The following is an 18220-nucleotide window of genomic DNA, read 5'->3' on the forward strand; positions in this document are numbered from 1 at the left end:
CTCTATAACTCAAACCCTCCAATCCCTGCTACATCCTGTAAATCTTTTCTGAACCCTTCCAAGTTTAACGACATCTTTCTTATAGCAGGGAGGCCAGGATTGAATGCAGTATTCCGAAACTGGTGCTGGAAAATCACAACAGGTCAAGCAGCAACTGAGGAGCAGGAAAATCGATGTTTCAGGCAAAAGCCCTTCTTCAGGACAAGGCGCCTCATTTTCCTGCTCCTTGGATGCTGCCTGACCTGCTGTGCTTTTCCAGCATCTCTCTCATCTTGACTTTGATCTCCAGCATCTGCAGCACTCACTTTCGCCTGGTATTCCAAAAGTGGCCTTATACAATGCCCTGTGCCACTGCAACATGAAATCCCAACTCTTATACTCAGCACACTGACCAACAAAGGCAATTGTGCCATACGCTTTTTTCACCACCGTCTACCTTCGACTCCACTTTCACAGAACTGATTACCTGCACCCCAAGGTCCCTTTATTCTGTTTTAACAAAAGAATTCTGGACAAGATTGTTTAGTGCTCTCTATAAGTAAGCCTGATGCGAGCTATTTATAGTGTTGTGATTTTTATTGGTAAATTCTGCAAGTATCATTGTATGGCTATACACAGCTTTGCTACAGACTGTAAGGCTCTTCTTTGTATTGTAGGTTATCATCCCAAGGGCTTCCAGGCAAAAGCTTTGCTTCCTGTGTTATCAGATCAACCTTTTATTGTCATGTGACCAAAGCTGTGTCTCAGTCTAGAAACCATTGAATATAGACGCAGAGCTACAATGCACCTTGTTTAATGGTTATTTTTAATCCTGGAAAATCACATTGTTAGAAAGCAATTATCCTATACTTCAGCTTGAAACAATCTTTAATCTGAGGAAACATCTGAATAAGAGTTGCTATCTACTGCTTTAATTCATGTAAACAATAATATTTTGGGAGACTTTCTTGAAGTTAATGCTAATGATCCTTTTACTTCTGGTCTCCTATATAAATGCCAGTTTGAGTCTTATCTCCATTTGCTGAGTAAAGCTTTATCTGCTCTTTCCCTGTTAAATGCATCAAAAATGAAAAGACAACTAATTTTTTTCTGTTTAAAATGTATTTGTTTGACAAAAATATTATTACCTACTAGAAAATTATATCTACTATTTTGATAGTTTTTAAAATTAAACTTGTAGAGGTAGATGCTGCTTTTCTGAGGTCAGCCAGCTTTGGATCAGCTTTGGACTGTCAAAATGTCAACTCCAATGAAAATCTATTGAGCTGCTCCCGGCCACACATGTCTCTGAAGTCTGCATCACTGAAAGTCAGTTTCAATAAATCTGAAAATTCAATATTTTCTGGAAGATTATTTTATTTTATAAAGGTACTACACAATTTCAAATTCTTAGACATTAAGAAGGAATTACAGCTTTTGTAAAATCTATACAGTCTGTGATATTTTCCTTTCTGTTTCTAAAAAAAATAGGAACCGCTCACCTCAGCATAAGTTTACTGTCATCGTTCACCCTCTAGTCTACTCATAACATCACTGATTTGTAGTCCAGGACCAGATGAATGCTGCTTATTTATTTTTCCAACAAATTTAGAATGCTTTTTATTTACTTTCCCAATCCACTTGTGTTCAATCCAAGGGAAGTCCTTAATGTCTGGATTCAATTAGAGGATAATTGTAGTCAAATGTGAAAACTATATATTCAGACTCTTTGTACTGCCGCCACCACCACCACCACCTTCAAACATTGACAGTTTACATTTCCAGGTAATGTGATGGAGACAATGGGGACTACAGATGCTGGAGAAATCAGAGTTGATAAATCGTGGTGCTGGAAAAGGCACAGCAGGTCAGGCAGCATTCAAAGAGCAAGAGATTACTTGTATTTTGTATTCATTCTCCTCTTAGGATTTTGTGAGTTTGTTGTTTTGGTCATGAGATACATGTATAAAGGAGTCAAGCATGGATTTGAGAATTGTGATGTATGAAATGATATACTATGCATCTTTGTGGCTCAGAAAAATACTGTTTTTTTGTTTTATTTAACAGCATTGTATGCTTATTTGTAAATTAGTGGACAAGCAACAATAGTGGAGTAAGAACAGCAAATGAACTGAAGCACAATGTCTGGAACATAGAACAAACTGGGCCTTATCATTTATAATACTTCACATTGATTGTGCTGCTATTGTAGCTTCTGATTCTTGCACTTTTTTGAGATAAGCTGACAGTAACTGATGTAGCTGTGCTATACACTTGCAGAGGATTTTTTTTGACTTTTCCAAATAAACTTGTATTGTTAGTCTTCAAAGGCAGCCAAAGACAGGTAACAATTTTAACTACTTGAATTAGTTAGTCAATCTTCGGTGCTACAGATGGAGTGCAGCCAAATGTAGTCTTTCTGTGATTTAAAAACAGAAAATGCTGGAAATACTCAACAGCTGGACATCTCTGTGGAGAGAAACAAAGTTCCTGGTTGTGATGAATGGTTAACTCTTTTTGCTTGAATGTACTGCCTGATTTTCTGAATATGTCTGGCCTTTAGTTTTATTTTGGATGTTCAGTATCTGCTGTCTTTATTTGAAATCATGCTGTTTGTTCTTATGTTTCTATGTAACAGTTTGATTTGGTGTTTGTAGTCAAATAGCAAAACTGAGGAGATGTAGTAGGTTTTTTTAAAATGTAGACATCTAAATTTATAATGAAGCAGTTGCCAAAAAATTCTATCCATATACATTATCAAAATGTATTTTACCTCGCAGGCCAATAACTTAACTTAAAACTAATTATTTTTGAGGACCTTTTCCAAATTCCTGTGATTGGTGCTACTTCCAACTTAAACAAGTTAGCATCAACAAACATGGTTAGGGTTCAGGATTATTTCCGTGTGAAAAAGATATGAACATGTAAAAAGTTCATAAATTGTATTTTTTTAAGAGGATTTCAGAAGTTGAGATGTATCTTCATCCTGCATTTGGCTACAGTATTATATGTAATACTGAACATGTACTGTACTGATTATGTAAAAGTCTCCTGAGAAGAGCTGTGGAACTTTCTTCGAGTGCATTGGGTTGCCTGGCTTTGAACATTTGTAATTAAATCCTGAGATTAAAGTAGAATTCCATGTTCAATTTGACACAAGTCGACATCATGAATTCTCCCCAAATCCATGAAAAAAACTAAGCTCTATCTTTTGAAGCTGTTGAAAAATTAGTCCAAAAGTAAAAACAAACCATTTCATCATCATCATTGAAGGCAAGGTGTTTAATTTCTGCTATGTTGGTAGCATTTCTTTTGATTAAATTTTAAATAAATTTGTGGGAAAAGTTTCATCATCACATTGTGAGCAGTAATGTAATGGAGTGGAACATCCACATGTTTTCGAACTTGATCGATTTTCGTACTCTATTGAGATTAGTTAAATTGTGCTTATTGTTATACAAATGGTTGATTCACTTTGCAAGATTTATACCATTGTGATGGCTATGAGAGTTTATCCCTTTCTTCCCTAACTTGTTAATGATTTACTGTCCTACCTGCTTGAACTAAACAAACCTGGTCTTTATTCATATTAGTGCAAAGTACTACAGATGATGGAAATGTAAAATAAAAGTAAAGCCTGCTCTAAACCTGCTCAGCAGGCCTGGCAATATTTGTCAAAAGGTGATGTGTTGGGGCATCCTGATGAAGAGCTCATGCTCAATGTTGGCTGTCCTGCTTCTCGGATGCTGCCTGATCGGCTGTGCTTTTCCGGCACCACACTTTTCAAATCTGATCTCCAGCACCTGCAATCCTCACTTCCTCCCTGATGAACAATTGTCAACTTGAAACACTAATTGTTTCCTTCCCCACAATGCTGGCAGACCTGCTGAGTAGTTCTAGGATTTTCTGTTTTTTTAAAAATATCTCATGATATCTGACATTTTTAGTTTTTTTTCACATTTTGAGCTTTAGTGGATGTATAATATTTTGTATTCAAATAGTTATGATTCAGCAGTCACAAAGTGTAATTGGAGCCTCCCGGTGACTTTTTAAACTTACCATTTACCAGTAACACTTACCTCCAAGCAATAAGGAGAGTAATGCTGAGCATGTAGATCACACTTTCACTTGTTTAGTTGTATGCAGATGTACAGTGTTTAATATTTTTATAATAGTGCTAATGAAACTGAATAGCTTATCTAAATGCTTTTCTCCAAGTATGATGTGGATGTGCCGGTGTTTGACTGGGACAGATAAAATCAGAAGTCACACAACACCAGGTTATAGTCCAATAGGTTTATTTGAAACCTCAAGCTTTCGGAATGTAGCCCCTTCATTAAGTGAAGTGAGAGAGAAGCACACAGGCGCAGAATTTATAGGCAGAGAGATCAAGGGCAGAGAAAACAAAAAAAATTATACAAATGGTGTGAGTGGGGTGTCAAAAAGTCTGTGCAGGTGATCAAAAGTGTCAAATGGTGTGAATAAAGTGTCAATAGCTGAATAACAAGTGAAGGGATAACCTCTAATCAATTAAATGAGACAGAGATAATTTATATAAAAAAAAGGTGCTGCTGGAGACAAACCAAATGACTGGAGTAACATGATAAATATAAGACTTGCATGATGAAGGGGCTATTCTCTGAAAGCTTGTGATTTCAAATAAGCCTGTTGGACTCTAATCTGGTGTCATGTGATTTCTGACTTGTTTTCCAGGTAGAAATTGTATTTCTTCAGTTGGGAACAGATCCACACAAAAGTGGATCTTGACTACAGAATATTTACTATTGTATACCTTTATTGCATTCTTCATCTTCTACATTTTCCCAGAAAAATAATCTTGCAGTCTGCCATACCTGTAGCTTTAAGGTATGGTTTTAAGCTCGGTTTTGCGGTTATTATTGCAAGATTTCACTTACCTTGAAATAAAACTTTTGTCATCTTGTTGTAGATATTTTGAAGTTGTACCTATAGTTGCTGCAGAGATGGGAAACTGCTACAACCGTACACTGTTGCTATTTAAAATATCCTTGATCAGCTTGAAAAGAAATGGTACAAAGTCATATAAAACCATGGACTGGAAACTAAGGTTGTCTCTGATCTGTTTCTAAGGCACTTCTGTATATGATAACTCTTGGTAGCTCAATGACAAAGCCTTTATTTTTGACTGGATCAATATTTTGTAGTGACACAAAGAAAATGCTTAGAGTCTAGCATCTCTTAATCCTTACAATGTGGAAATTTTTTAATCTTAGTTCATTTGGAGTGAAGATTTAGGAAGGAGGATCTGCATTGAGAACATGAATTGGGCCATAAATTAAAGGGTTATAGTCTGTATTACCTGAGCTATCACAAATTGTCATCAGGTACTTAAAATTAGAAAGATGAACATATTGCTCAAAAACTGATGTGGGAGAAGTGAGATCTGGTTTGACAGCCACTGGCATCAGTACTGGGAAAAATGGGCATTGCATAGTGGGGTCAATCTACAGAATTCTGTGCCTTACAATTGTGTCCTCCACAATCACCTGATGAAGGAGCGGTGCTCTTCCAATAAAACCTGTTGGACTATAACCTGTTGTTGTGTGATTTTTAACTTAATCAAGTCCTGCAATAGTTAGAGATCACCTTGGTTCAAGAGATCAGGATGTAGAATTGTTTTGGGTGGAGATGAGGAACAGTAACGGAAAGAAATAACTTGTGGGAGTAGTTTGCTACTCCCCTGACAGAAAAATCAATGTGACACAAAGTGTACTAGAATTATATTTGGGTGCTTATGGTAATGGGTCGTTATAATCATAGTGATTTTAAATTGGATATAAACTGGAAAATCACATTGGCAGTAGTAATAGCCTGGATGAGGAATTCATACAGTTTGTTAGAAGAGCATATTTTGGAACCAACCAGGGAGTTGGTTATATAATACCAAGTCTAATATAATGTAAGGGGACTAATTAATGACCTCCGAGAAAAGGCATCCCTAGGAAGCAGCAACCACGCTATATTTGAATTTTACATCTAGTTTGAAAGGGAGAAGCTTGCATCTTAAGACTAGTATTTTAAACCTAAATAAGAAAAGCTAAAGTGAACTGGCATACTAAACTGGCAGTTAGATCAGTAGAGATGCAGTTGCAGATATTTGAAGGGATATTTCAGAATACGCATTGTCAAAGTAGAATCTTTCTTTATCATAATTATAAAGGAAGGACCTTTAATCTGTTAATTGAAGAAGTTTGAAAAAGCATCAAACCAAAGAACAAAGTAGATACTTGTGGAATGGAGAGTGACATGTCAGATTAGTCAGAATATAAAGAACAGTAGAAAATGACTAAAAGATTAATCAGAAGGATCAAGTTAGAGTATGACAGGAAGCTTGCTAGAAATGTGAAAATGGTAGCAAGAGTTTCTACTGGTACCTCAAGGAAAAAGTAAAATGTGAATGTTGGCCCTCTGAGTGATAATGGCGAGTTAATAGTAGATAATAAGGAAATTCTAGCAAATGAAATGAACAAACTTTTTGCTTCTACCTTCACTATAAAGGTTTAAAAAATCCATCAATAGATGTAAAACAGGAGGTGGAAGTGAGAAAAGGAACATGATGAAATGACAGTTTTGAGGGAAGTACTACTAAGCTAACTGATGGAACTGTAGCCTAGTAAGTCTCCAGACCTAGAAGAGGTTGCTAATGCGGTTGTAGTTGTATTGATGTTAATTTTCCAAAATTCACTAGATTCAGGTAAGGTTTCATCAGGCTGGAAAGTAGAAAATATAACCCCTCTGTTCAAGAAGAAGGGAGACAGAAAACAGAAAACTACAGGCCAATTAGCTTGTTGTTTATCATCGAATTAGCCATTAAAGAGATTAGTTTCTACCCACTACAGAAACGTAATTAGGAACAATCAACATGGTTTTGTTAAGGAGAAATCATGTTTAATCAATCGTTTAGAGTTCTTTGATAGAATAAGAAGCACTTTCAATTTTAAAAAAAGAGCCAGTAGACATACTGTAGTTGTATTTCCCAAAGGCATTTGAGAAGGTGCCAGATCAAAGGTCATTGTGGAAAATAAAAGCTCAAAATGTATAAGGTAATGTTAGAATGCAAAGAAGATGGGCTGACAGAAAACAGGAAAAGTATAAATGGATCTTTGACTGGATATGATGAGTAAAGTCCTAGAATGATCTGTGCTTGGGCCTCAAACTTTTACAATTCATATCAATGACTCCTATGAGAGAGGGAAGACATTGTAGCTAAATTACACCAAGATAGGTCGGAAGCATGTTATGAAGAAATCATAAGGAGGAATGTAGATGGTTGTATGGGTGGACAAATATCTGGTAATCGAATATAATGTATGAAAATGGGCAGGAAGAATAAGAAAGCAGAAACCTAACTAATGGAGAATGAGGAGAAAGTGAGGACTGCAGATGCTGGAGATCAGAGCTGAAAATGTGTTGCTGGAAATGCGCAGCAGGTCAGGCAGCATCCAAGGAACAGGAGAATCGACGTTTCGGGCATAAGCCCTTCTTCAGGAAACTTCAGAATGACCTCAGAATTCTGAAATGCAGAGAATTTGTTTTCCAGTGCATGAGATACAGAACTTGAGTATGCAGGTTCAACATGTAATCAACAAGGCAAATGGGCACTCTTTTAATAAGAAAGGAAGTAAACATGTAAGTAATTATGTCATATTTCAATTATATAGGATATGGGTGAGACCACATCTTGAATACTGTGTGGAGTTTTTACCTCCTTATTTAAACTGCTGGTGGCACTTCATAGTAGATTACTTGCAATGAGTGGGTTGTTTTATAGGGACAGGTTGGACAGCTGGATTTGTTTCTACTAGAGTTTAGAACAGTGACCTTTGATTCAAAATTCATTTGCCTCAGTTCCGAGTATACTTAATAACCCAGCTCGACAGCCTGAATTCCACAGATTTGGTACCCTCTGAGAGAAGAAATTCTTCCTCATCTGTCTTAAATGTGCCACCTCTTATTCTGAGATTATGTCCTAAATTCTTCCACAAGAGAAACAACTTCTCTGCATCTAACCTGTCAAGTCCCTGAAGAATTTTATATATTTTTACAAGGTCACCTCTTATTCTTTTAAATTCTAAGGAATACAGGCCCAACCAATTCAAACTCTCCTCATAAGACTGCCCTTCCATATCTGATAATGTTCATGTGAAGTGTCTTGATTAGTAACAGTCTTGTCTAAGTTATTGGCAGGCATTAAATTTCCATTGAGTGAGATGGTACAAATTTAGTTTTGGATTCATAGTGTAGAAAGAAAAATGATCTACAACAACAACATTTTAGACAAGGCAGATGTTGAGTGATTCCTTTTGCCTATTGGCATGATGCAGAATTATACAATATTGTACATGTTGGCATAATGTACCATGTTAACAATGAAGCAGGTGTTTATCCAAATAAGTTGAAGTTAACTTGGGTCACTGATAAAAGATTTCAAGTTTGAATTTACTTCTTGATTCGTTTTTGTTTTGGGATGAAGAAAGAATTTTGATTTCATGCAAGAAATACCAAATAAGATAATTGGAAAAGTTGTGTTCACCATTGACATTGTAATTCTTAGATGTATTTTTCTGTTTAATTTCTTCTTCATTCATTCATTGGATGTGGACATTGATAACTACGCCAGCAATTTTTGGCCATTTCTAATTGCCCTTGAAGATGGTAGTGATCAGTTACATAATGCCTAAACATGATCATGGATATTCAAAATGCTGAATAATCAGATGAAGCAGAGTGTATTAATCATGTTCAGTTTGCAAAAGCAAATCCTATTTTTTTTGATGTTTAAATTATTTCTGCAATAGACCAAGTACTATAACAATTTATGGGCAACATGAAGTCGCATAAGACCTCTGTTGCCTCATTGTTTAACATCACTTACTATTGTATGTTATATTATTTAGAGGCTCCACTATTGGTAAAGGACATCCCATTAACTCTTCTTAATATTTATTCATGACTTCACTGCCAAAGCCAACATTTATTGCCCTTCACTAAGTCAGCCACATTGGTGTGAGTCTGGTAGCTTTCTTCTTTTAAAAATATTGGTGAACCAGATAGGTTTTTCCAATTTTTGACAATAGTGTCATGGTCATCATTAGACTCTTAATTCCAGACTTTTCTTTTTATTGGATTCAAATACCACATCTGCGATGGTGGAATTCGAACCCAGGTCCCCAGAACATTACTTTGGTCTCTGGATTAACAGTGCAGCAATTATACCACTAGGCTGTTGCCTCCCTTCCACCCAGCATGCATTGGCAATAAAGCTGTAATAGGGTACCCTCCAATTCTGCATCCTGCCAATAGAATTCAGCATTTTGTTGGAAGTTCATGTAGACTGCATGAATTCCTGAACTATATTCAGGAGAGTTTTGTCCCCGTCTGTCATTTTTGATTCTTCTAATACATACTTGAGAAGATGCAGAAAAAGATTGAGTAATTTCAGAGATGAGGAACTCCAATTATATGATAAATTGGAGAAGCTAGAGTTCACTTTGGAGAACAGAATATTAAAGAGTACTTTAGTTAGAGCTGCTAAAAGTCATGAAGGCTGTAGACAGTAGATAGAGTTAAACTCTCCCTATTGTTTGGTCAATAACTATAGGTGAAAATGGGTTGCTGGAAAAGCACAGCAGGTCAGGCAGCATCTAAGGAACAGGAAATTCGACGTTTTGGGCATAAGCCTTTCATCAGGATTCCTGATGAAGGGCTTATGCCCGAAACGTCGAATTTCCTGTTCCTTAGATGCTGCCTGACCTGCTGCGCTTTTCCAGCAAAACATTTTCAGCTCTGATCTCCAGCATCTGCAGACCTCACTTTCTCCTCAATAACTATAGATACAGATCATAATTGACTGGTAAACAAATTATTGGTGCAGAGGAAGACTTTTTCTTATGCAGCAAGTGGTTAGGATTTTAAATGCATTACCTGGAAGAGTATTCAATTATGGTTTTAGAAAAGGAATTCGGTAAGAGAAAAAAATCACAGGGTTATGGGGGAAGGATGAGGAAGACCTGGCAAAGACATTATAGCTGAACATCTGCTTTGTTGCAACCTTTCTAAAACTTTTATTTTTCTCAAATAAGTTCAGCCTGCAATTAAATGTTCTCCGTTATCCACAATGTTACTAAAGTTCCTAAAACATTTTTCTAAATATTATTTATAATATTTGACATGTTTTTGATCACAAGATTGATGGTTGTGAAATTCAATTTTGTGACAAGAGTGCATTCATTGCAGTCAAGTCCAACTGTTATCCCCGTAAAGGCACCTAAAAGGATGCATTTTAGGTTACTAAAAGAAATAACTCCAGAAATAGTGGTAGTAATTGTCCAAGAATCCTTAGATTCTGAAAAAGTCTTGAAGGTTTGGTAAAATGGCAATGTTACACCTTCTTAAAGGAAAAAGACAAAAAATAAAAGATACTTTTCAGCCAATTACCTTCATGTCTGTTACAGGAAAATGCTATTGTCTGTTATGAAGTATGTAATAGCATAGCGTTTAGGAATATGTAATGTGATCAAGCAGCATCAGCATGGCTTTATGAATGGGAAATCATACCTGACAAACTTATTAAAACTTCTTGAAGTAGCAAGCAGAATAGCTAAAGATGAACCAATGGATGTAATAGATGTGGATTTCCAAGAAGTGTTTGTTAAGGTACCACATGTTAGGCTATGCAAAAAGATAATAGTCCATGGTTTTGGGGTTGGTCTATTAGCATGGATAGAGAATTGGTTAACTAAAGGAGCCAAACAGTTAAGAAAATGAGTATTTTCAAGTTGGCAGCCTGTAACTAAGGAGTGCAAGAGGGATTAGTGCTGGGGCCACAGTTATTTACAATATATGTTAATGTCTTGAATGAAGGAAGTGAATTTACTGTCACCAAGTTTGTGGATGACCTAAACTTAGATGGGAAGGCAAGTGGTGAGGATGATAGAAGGAGTCTGCAGAGAGATATAGATAAGTTAAACGAGTGAGCAAAAACTTGGCCGATGAAATATATTGTGGAAAGATATAAGGTTATTCACTTTGAAAGGGAAAATATAAGAGTTGAATATTATTTAAATTAGCTGCAGAATGCTGAAGCCAAAGAGGATTAAGAGTCCTCATGCCTAAAACACAAAACCAGTATCCAAGATCAGCAGGTAATGGGGAACACAAATGAAATGTTGGACTTTATTTCAAAGGAAATGGAATATAAAAACAGGGAAATCTTGCTAAAACTGTGCAATGTGCGCATTACACTACATTTGGAATATTGTGAACAGTTTTGGTCCACTTATTGGATGTAGCCTAGAAAAGGTTCATTAAGTTTACCCTGGAAATGGAGTGTTTTTTTTGTGAAGAGTCGTTGAGTTGGTTTGGCTTGTACTTATTGAATATAGAAGAATAAGAAGAGACTATATTGAATTGTGAAATACAGGCACATTCTCTATCTGGTTTATGGGGAGTGCAACTTAGAATCATAGAATCCCTGACGGGCGGAAAGAGGACATTCAGCCGATTGAGTTTTCAGCTCGGAAGAGCATCCCACCCAGACTTGGCCTCCAAACCTACCCCGAAACCCTGTATTTTACCATGGCTAATTCAGCTAGCCTGCACATCCTTTGATACTATGGGGCAATCTAGGATGGCCAATCTACCTAACCTGCATATCTTTGGACTGTGGGAGGAAACTGGAGAACCTGGATGAAACCCATACAGACACCGGGAGAACATGCAAACTTCGAACAGACAGTCGCACAAGGCTGAAATTGAACCTGGGTACTAATGAGTTCTGTGCTTTCCCCTCCCCACCCCAAAGAAAAACAGTATTCAAACTTCATAAAGGGTCTGAAGTGGTCTTCATAAACAATTGTTTTTAGAGTTTAAGAAGAAGAGGTGTTTGTAGTGCAGTGGTAGTGTCCCTAATTCAGAGTCACGAGACCAGGGTTCAAGTCCTACTTGCTCCAGACATGAATCATTACATCTCTGAACAGGTTGTTAGAAAACATGAGATTGAGTGTAATATATCCAAGTTTGTCGATGATCCAAAGCCAGATGGAAATGTAAGCTATGAAGAGGATGCACATCGGATGTTAAGGGATATAGACAGCAAAAGCGAATGTTCCACGAACAAGATGGATGAAATATCAGCTGTTTATATTGTGGTGCTGTGGAGTCTGTCGACCATGTACATATTGGTTGTGAATGGATGCAACCCCCTTTTAATTATTTGAAGGGTTTTTTTTAGCTTTTCATTGTAGTTTAACTCCACTGTTCTAATCTCTAGACATCTCGTGTAAGGTCTAAGGTGGCCATTGGAGGGGATCATAGTTGTCAAATGTCTCTCCCTCTTCCATGGCTATACTCAAGCCCAGCAGTCCTTTGAGAGGGAGCATGTTGTCTCCACTAACACTCTTGATGCTTTTACATTGTTGTGCATTTTACGTAAATTGATCAATTGGAAACAATTGATGATAGTGGTATGGATAATAGATGAAGTAGTAAAAAGTGAGGTCTGCAGATGCTGGAGATCAGAGCTGAAAATGTGTTGCTGGTGAAAGCGCAGCAGGTCAGGCAGCATCCAAGGAACAGGAAATTCAACGTTTCGGGCATAAGCCTGATGAAGGGCTTATGCCCGAAACGTTGAATTTCCTGTTCCTTGGATGCTGCCTGACCTGCTGCGCTTTAACCAGCAACACATTTTCAGTAATAGATGAAGTACCATGTGTGTTTTGGAGGAAAAGCTGTTCAGTTGTGCATGCATTGTGCACTTCTGGATTTTAAGAAAACATTAAAAAAGGGGCTGTTATGCAACAGTAGTGTCCCTACCGCTGAGCTAGGAGACCCAAGTTCAGGTCCCACCTGCTCCAGAGTTGTATCTTAACGTCTCTGAACGTGTTGATTTAAAAGGTATTTAGAACATGAAAAAAGGACCCAATTGGTGCAGTGATAACGTCCCTACCTCTGGACCAGGAGATCCAGGTTCAAGTCACACCTGCTCCAGAAATGTGCAGCAACATGATTGAACCGGCTGATTATAAATATATTTAGAGGGCTGTTTTGATGTATGTTACTGAAACTACCTCTGAGCCAGGAGGCCTGAGTTGAAGTCTCGCCTCCAGAGGTCTGTGATAACAACTCTAAATTAGTTGATTAGAAAATGTCCAGAATAGAGAAATGCTATTCTCTTCTGTGGTATTCTTTTTCGATAAAAGGGCCATATGAATTTAAGACCATATGTTACAAACTACAGTACTCAGATTTAGAATGTATTCAGCAATGAGGCAACAATGATAAATCACTGTTCTGAGCTTTGGAAGGCAGGAATTTGTTGTAATCTGGTTTAATTGGGTGATGGCAAGTAACATTCATACCACACGTGCCAGATAATGACCACCTCCAACAAGAGAATTGAGCCATTTTCCCTTGATATTCAATGGCAGTGGCATTATTGAATTCCACCACTATCAACATCCTTGAGGGTTACTGTTGACCAGAAACTGAACTGGACTAGCCATATAAATGTACTGGCTACAGGAGCAGGTCAGAGGCTAGGAATTCTGCGGCAAGTAACTCATATCCTGACTCCCCAAAATCTATTCACCAACTACAAGGGGTGAGATGGTTACTCCCTGTTTGTCTGGATGAGTGCAGCTCCAAATAGCACTCAAAGCCTGACATCATTCAAGAAATGGAGAGTTTGATAGAGTGTGGATATGGCACCAATCAATCACCAATGCTCTGTAGCAACTGTGTGAACTGCAGAAATTAACTAGCCTCCTCAGACAACACATTCCAGACTCTGACACCTTTCATCAAGGAGGACAACGGCAACCAATGCATGAGAACATCTCCACTTGCAAGTCATCATTCCGACTTGGAAGTGTATCGCTGAGTCAAAATCCTGGAATTCCCTCCCGAGTAGCATTATGATTCTGCCCACAGCATATGGACTGCTGTGGTTCATGAAAGCAACTTGGCAGCAACTTCTCCAGAGCAACAATACATCGGCAATAAATGCTGGCCCAGCCAGTGATGCCCACATTCCATGAATAACTTTTAAATCTAAGGAAAATGGATCAAAAGACATCATAATGTAAAGATGAAAACAGTCCAAGCAAGGAGCATATAATCTTCAAGAAATTAATTAATTGTGTTGTAATTTTAAGCACTTTCTAACTTTCACATTTTCTTAATTTCGCAACTTTCATTATCATTCATGAATTTCTCATTACATTGCATTACTTTCCAGTTGTTGGATCACATGACCAACTCAAATGTTGCCATATTTTTCAATGTTTCAGATTATTAAACTTACGAAAAGTTTGTTTTCATGTGTAAAGAGTGAGAACGAGTTGTTAAATAATCTTTTAAATTATAGCTACATTTTGACAGAAGAACATTCATTTGCACAATCATGACATGCTAGACATTCTGTATTTAAATTATTTCACATTATACTTTAACTTCATGTAAGAATGCGGTACTTATCAGTATTTTTAAGAGAAACCTTTTCAAATAGTCCATAATAATTTTCATTAGTAGACTAATTTCTTTTCATAGCTAGAAAACAAGATTGATCTTGGATGAAAGATTTGAACATGAACTTTTGCAATATTTAGATACCAAGTAACTGTGTGTCCATTTATTTAGTTGTAATTACTGGAATAACTTGTCATATTTTGGGGCCTTCAATGCAGGTTTGCTTGTTGGGACACTTGACGTTGTATTGGATTCCAGTGCTCGTGTTGCACCATATAGAATCCTTTACCAGACTCCTGACTCCCTAGTCTACTGGACAATTGCTTGTGGTAAGTGCTAAAAGAATAGCTCATTATTATTGTGCAATTTGGATATTAAAACCTTACAATTGCTTTGTTCTCCCTCTCTCCTTTCTCCCTCCCCCTCGTTCCTGGATCTGAACCCAGAGATGGAACAATATTTGGTAAAATTTGCTTTTGCTCAAACCTTGATAGTCCGAGTGCTAAGGTTAATATTTTGCATCATTTATGAAGTGGTATTACATCACATTGTAGTGCTCTACTTGCCCAATAAAATGCTTTCACCTTTGAGGACCCTATTTTGAATTCAATGATGCATTCAAAACGTTTGAGTAGTATAGTGAAAATTTTAAGAAAACTTTGCTGCAACAATGGTTTCTTTTTGTTTCCTGTGTATCTTTTGCTAGTAAGCATTGCCACCTTTGGCATGAGCTGTTTCTATTTAAAAAAAAAATAATTTATGCAATTTAGCATATTTTAGGTGAAAATGGCTATTTTGTAACTTATGTCATTTTATTTTCAAATTGAACATACTGTGTTATTTGTCTTTGTTGTGTGGTCTGCCTTTGGCAAATTAGCTTCATCTTTAGGCATTTCCGAATATCTTCCTTCATTTTAGACTTTATACTCCACCTATGAAGATTTCAATTATCTTTCTAACTTACTTAACAGATGCACGTGAGGTACTTCTGGTTTGTTTAATTGTAAAATTACTCTAAAAATTACTCCAGTGTAATACTGCATTTGTGTTCAAGTGCTAAATATATAACCGAGGTGATGTTAGTATTTCTGGGATGGATTACCACTTCAAGACTGCTGTGCTACAGTATTGTACAAGAACATGAGAACTAGGAGTAGAAGTAAGTAAGTTGTCCACTCAAGCTTGCTCCGCTATTTGATATGATCATGGCTGATATCACTTCTGGCTCAACTCCACTTTTGTACCAGCTGTCCATAGCACTTCAACCCATTACTAATTAAAAATTGGTCTATCTCCTCCTTAAATTTACTCAGTGTCCCAACATTGCCACACTCTGTGAATTTCTGTTCACTAGCCATGAATGAATTTGGAGTATATATGTACATAACACTCCACTACCAGCTAGTTTTGTTTTAAGATAAACCTGCCAAAACATCCAAAAAAAACTATTGATCTTCTTTAAAAATAAGTTGCAGTTTATTCAGACTGAAAGGCCTGGTGATAAATCCCATAGATATATGATATTTATCGAAGAATGCTATGACACAGGGAATGTTTCACCTTGCTATTTTAAGACCCTTAAACTCAGAAAGGTGACTAATCTTTTAGTCACCTCTTCAAATATTGCCATCTTTGATTTGATGTCCTTTTTTATTATGGCTTTGTAAAGTGTCTTGGCAACTTGTTTGCAATTTAAATGCAAATTGCTGTACTGACAAAAACTATGAAAGACTGCATAAACTGAAGATTCCAGAGATTTGGGAGCAGATTAACATAATGCCCATATTCAGAAGAGGGTTACAATGGATAACTGATGTCCAAGGAAAAATAACAGGAATCTGTGTGAAGTAAATGAATGTGTCCAACTGTGTGTGGTGTGGGAAGCCCAGCCATTGCTGGAGATTTTGTTTCCAAAATCAATCGGGTAAGAGTGAAACAAATTAATTCCCACAAATTTGGAGGATAGGAGTTGAAAGAAATTATTATGGTTGACCATATTAGAGTTTGCAGAAAGATTGGTGCAAAAGAATAAGCAACTAATTCTTTACTGTTGAATTGTATAATTCATCAAGTCGGGGTGGGGGGTGGAATAAAACAAAATGTTTACGTATTAGGCTGACATTAGTAAAAGGGAAAGTGTTAGGAATAGAATGTGGTAAACGTGATATTTTTTGCATTTTAAGACAGAATCAATGTGGATATACAAAAGGGAATCATGTTGGAGGTTTTTTTTAAGTGTGCAATTGGCCGGTTGGATGAGGGGAAGCCAGTGAATGTGGCACATGTAAATTTGAAAAAGATATTTGATAAGATGCCACATGAGACCATTACAGTATATTAATGCAGTTGGAATTGAAGGGTTGAGGACTGGTTAGTTAACAGAAACTAGGTAGCGATAAATAGGCTATTTTCAAGTTGTCAGGCACTGAGTATTGGGTTACCACAAGGATCAGTGCTTTGCCTCAGGCAATTGGTAATCCATATATCAGTGATTTAGCTAAAGGATTCAGCCATGATATATCAAAGTTAGATGACCCTATAATGGTTAGCAGGTGTGGAGGGATGGTGGAAAGCAAGTTGTGAAGAGGACCCAAGGAATCTTCAAAGAGATATAAACAAATTTAGTGGATGACAAGATGCCTCAATGGGATTCAATGTGGAACTTATTCACTCTCTCTATTAGGAAGAATATAGAAGCAGAATACCCTTTTAAAAGGTTGATAATTAGTAAATGTTCATATCCAAAAGCATTAAAATGCCCAGAACACAAATCAAAGTTAGTGGGCAGATATCGCAAGTCATAGGAATATGTATAGAATATTAGCTTCTGTTGTAAGAGGACTGGAGTGCAAGAGCAAGGAAAACCTTTGCAATTATTTACAGCTTTGGCGAAATCATACATGGAGTATTGTGATCAGATTTAGTCATATTACCTACGAAAAGATAATATAATTCAGTGAATTTTGTTTGCATTTTCTTTAGATTATTTCCTGGGGTGAAAAGATCTTGCTATGAAGAAAGATTTGAGTAGAATTGGTCTCTATTCTCTGGGGTTCAGTAGTAACAACTGAATTGTGTAAAATTCTTTGGCAGATTTGACAGTGCGAGTGCTGTGAAGCTCTTTACTGTGGCTGGAAAATCTAAAACTAGAGGATTAGGATCGAGTTACTTTAAACCAATATAAATTGGTTGAGTTTTTGCAATTCTATACTACAGACAGCTGTTATAGTCAAGATGATAACTGGTGGTTTTTTGAGTGATAAGAATGTGGCTTGGTAAGTGTGAATATTCAGTCAGCTCAGTTCTGATCTTATTGAAGGACATGATCTTAAACAATTGTATGGCTGACCTCTACTATTTATTGCATTTCGACCATGCTGGACTTAAACTTGATGAAATGTTGAGCCCAGTCAATGCTCGATGAGCACTACAACACCTGTGAGATTATAATGCTATTGAACACTGTGGTCCTAATATCAACATTGCACACTTTCTGACCAGATTTGGTGTTAAATAGTTACCAAATATGTATCTGCTTGGACTCTCAACAATATACATTAGCCTTCTAATTGTGGAAAAGCAGTATCCAGAAGTCCATGCTGCACTTACCCAAAGATAAGTTGTCCTGGCTGTAGTTAGTAACTATAGATATGTCAATAGATTCGATTAATAATCTGGGTGGACCTTTCAATTTCAATAGGTTTGTAAAATGGGCAGTAGTGAATTTAGTCTGCCT

General features: G+C 36.9%; 1 protein-coding gene across 2 annotated transcripts in view; it reads left to right on the forward strand.

Moving 5' to 3' along the window:
- Window positions 1-18220, forward strand: part of tbc1d9 (TBC1 domain family, member 9 (with GRAM domain)) — a 73483-nt gene that overhangs the window by 1752 nt on the left and 53511 nt on the right. For both annotated transcript variants that reach the window (XM_060851387.1, XM_060851388.1), the window contains exon 2: window positions 14703-14813. In XM_060851387.1, coding sequence (XP_060707370.1) covers window positions 14703-14813 — 111 coding nt within the window. The remainder of the gene's footprint in view (window positions 1-14702; window positions 14814-18220) is intronic.

This window comes from Hemiscyllium ocellatum, chromosome 36 (assembly GCF_020745735.1).
Source record: "Hemiscyllium ocellatum isolate sHemOce1 chromosome 36, sHemOce1.pat.X.cur, whole genome shotgun sequence".
Taxonomy (NCBI): Eukaryota; Metazoa; Chordata; class Chondrichthyes; order Orectolobiformes; family Hemiscylliidae; genus Hemiscyllium; species Hemiscyllium ocellatum.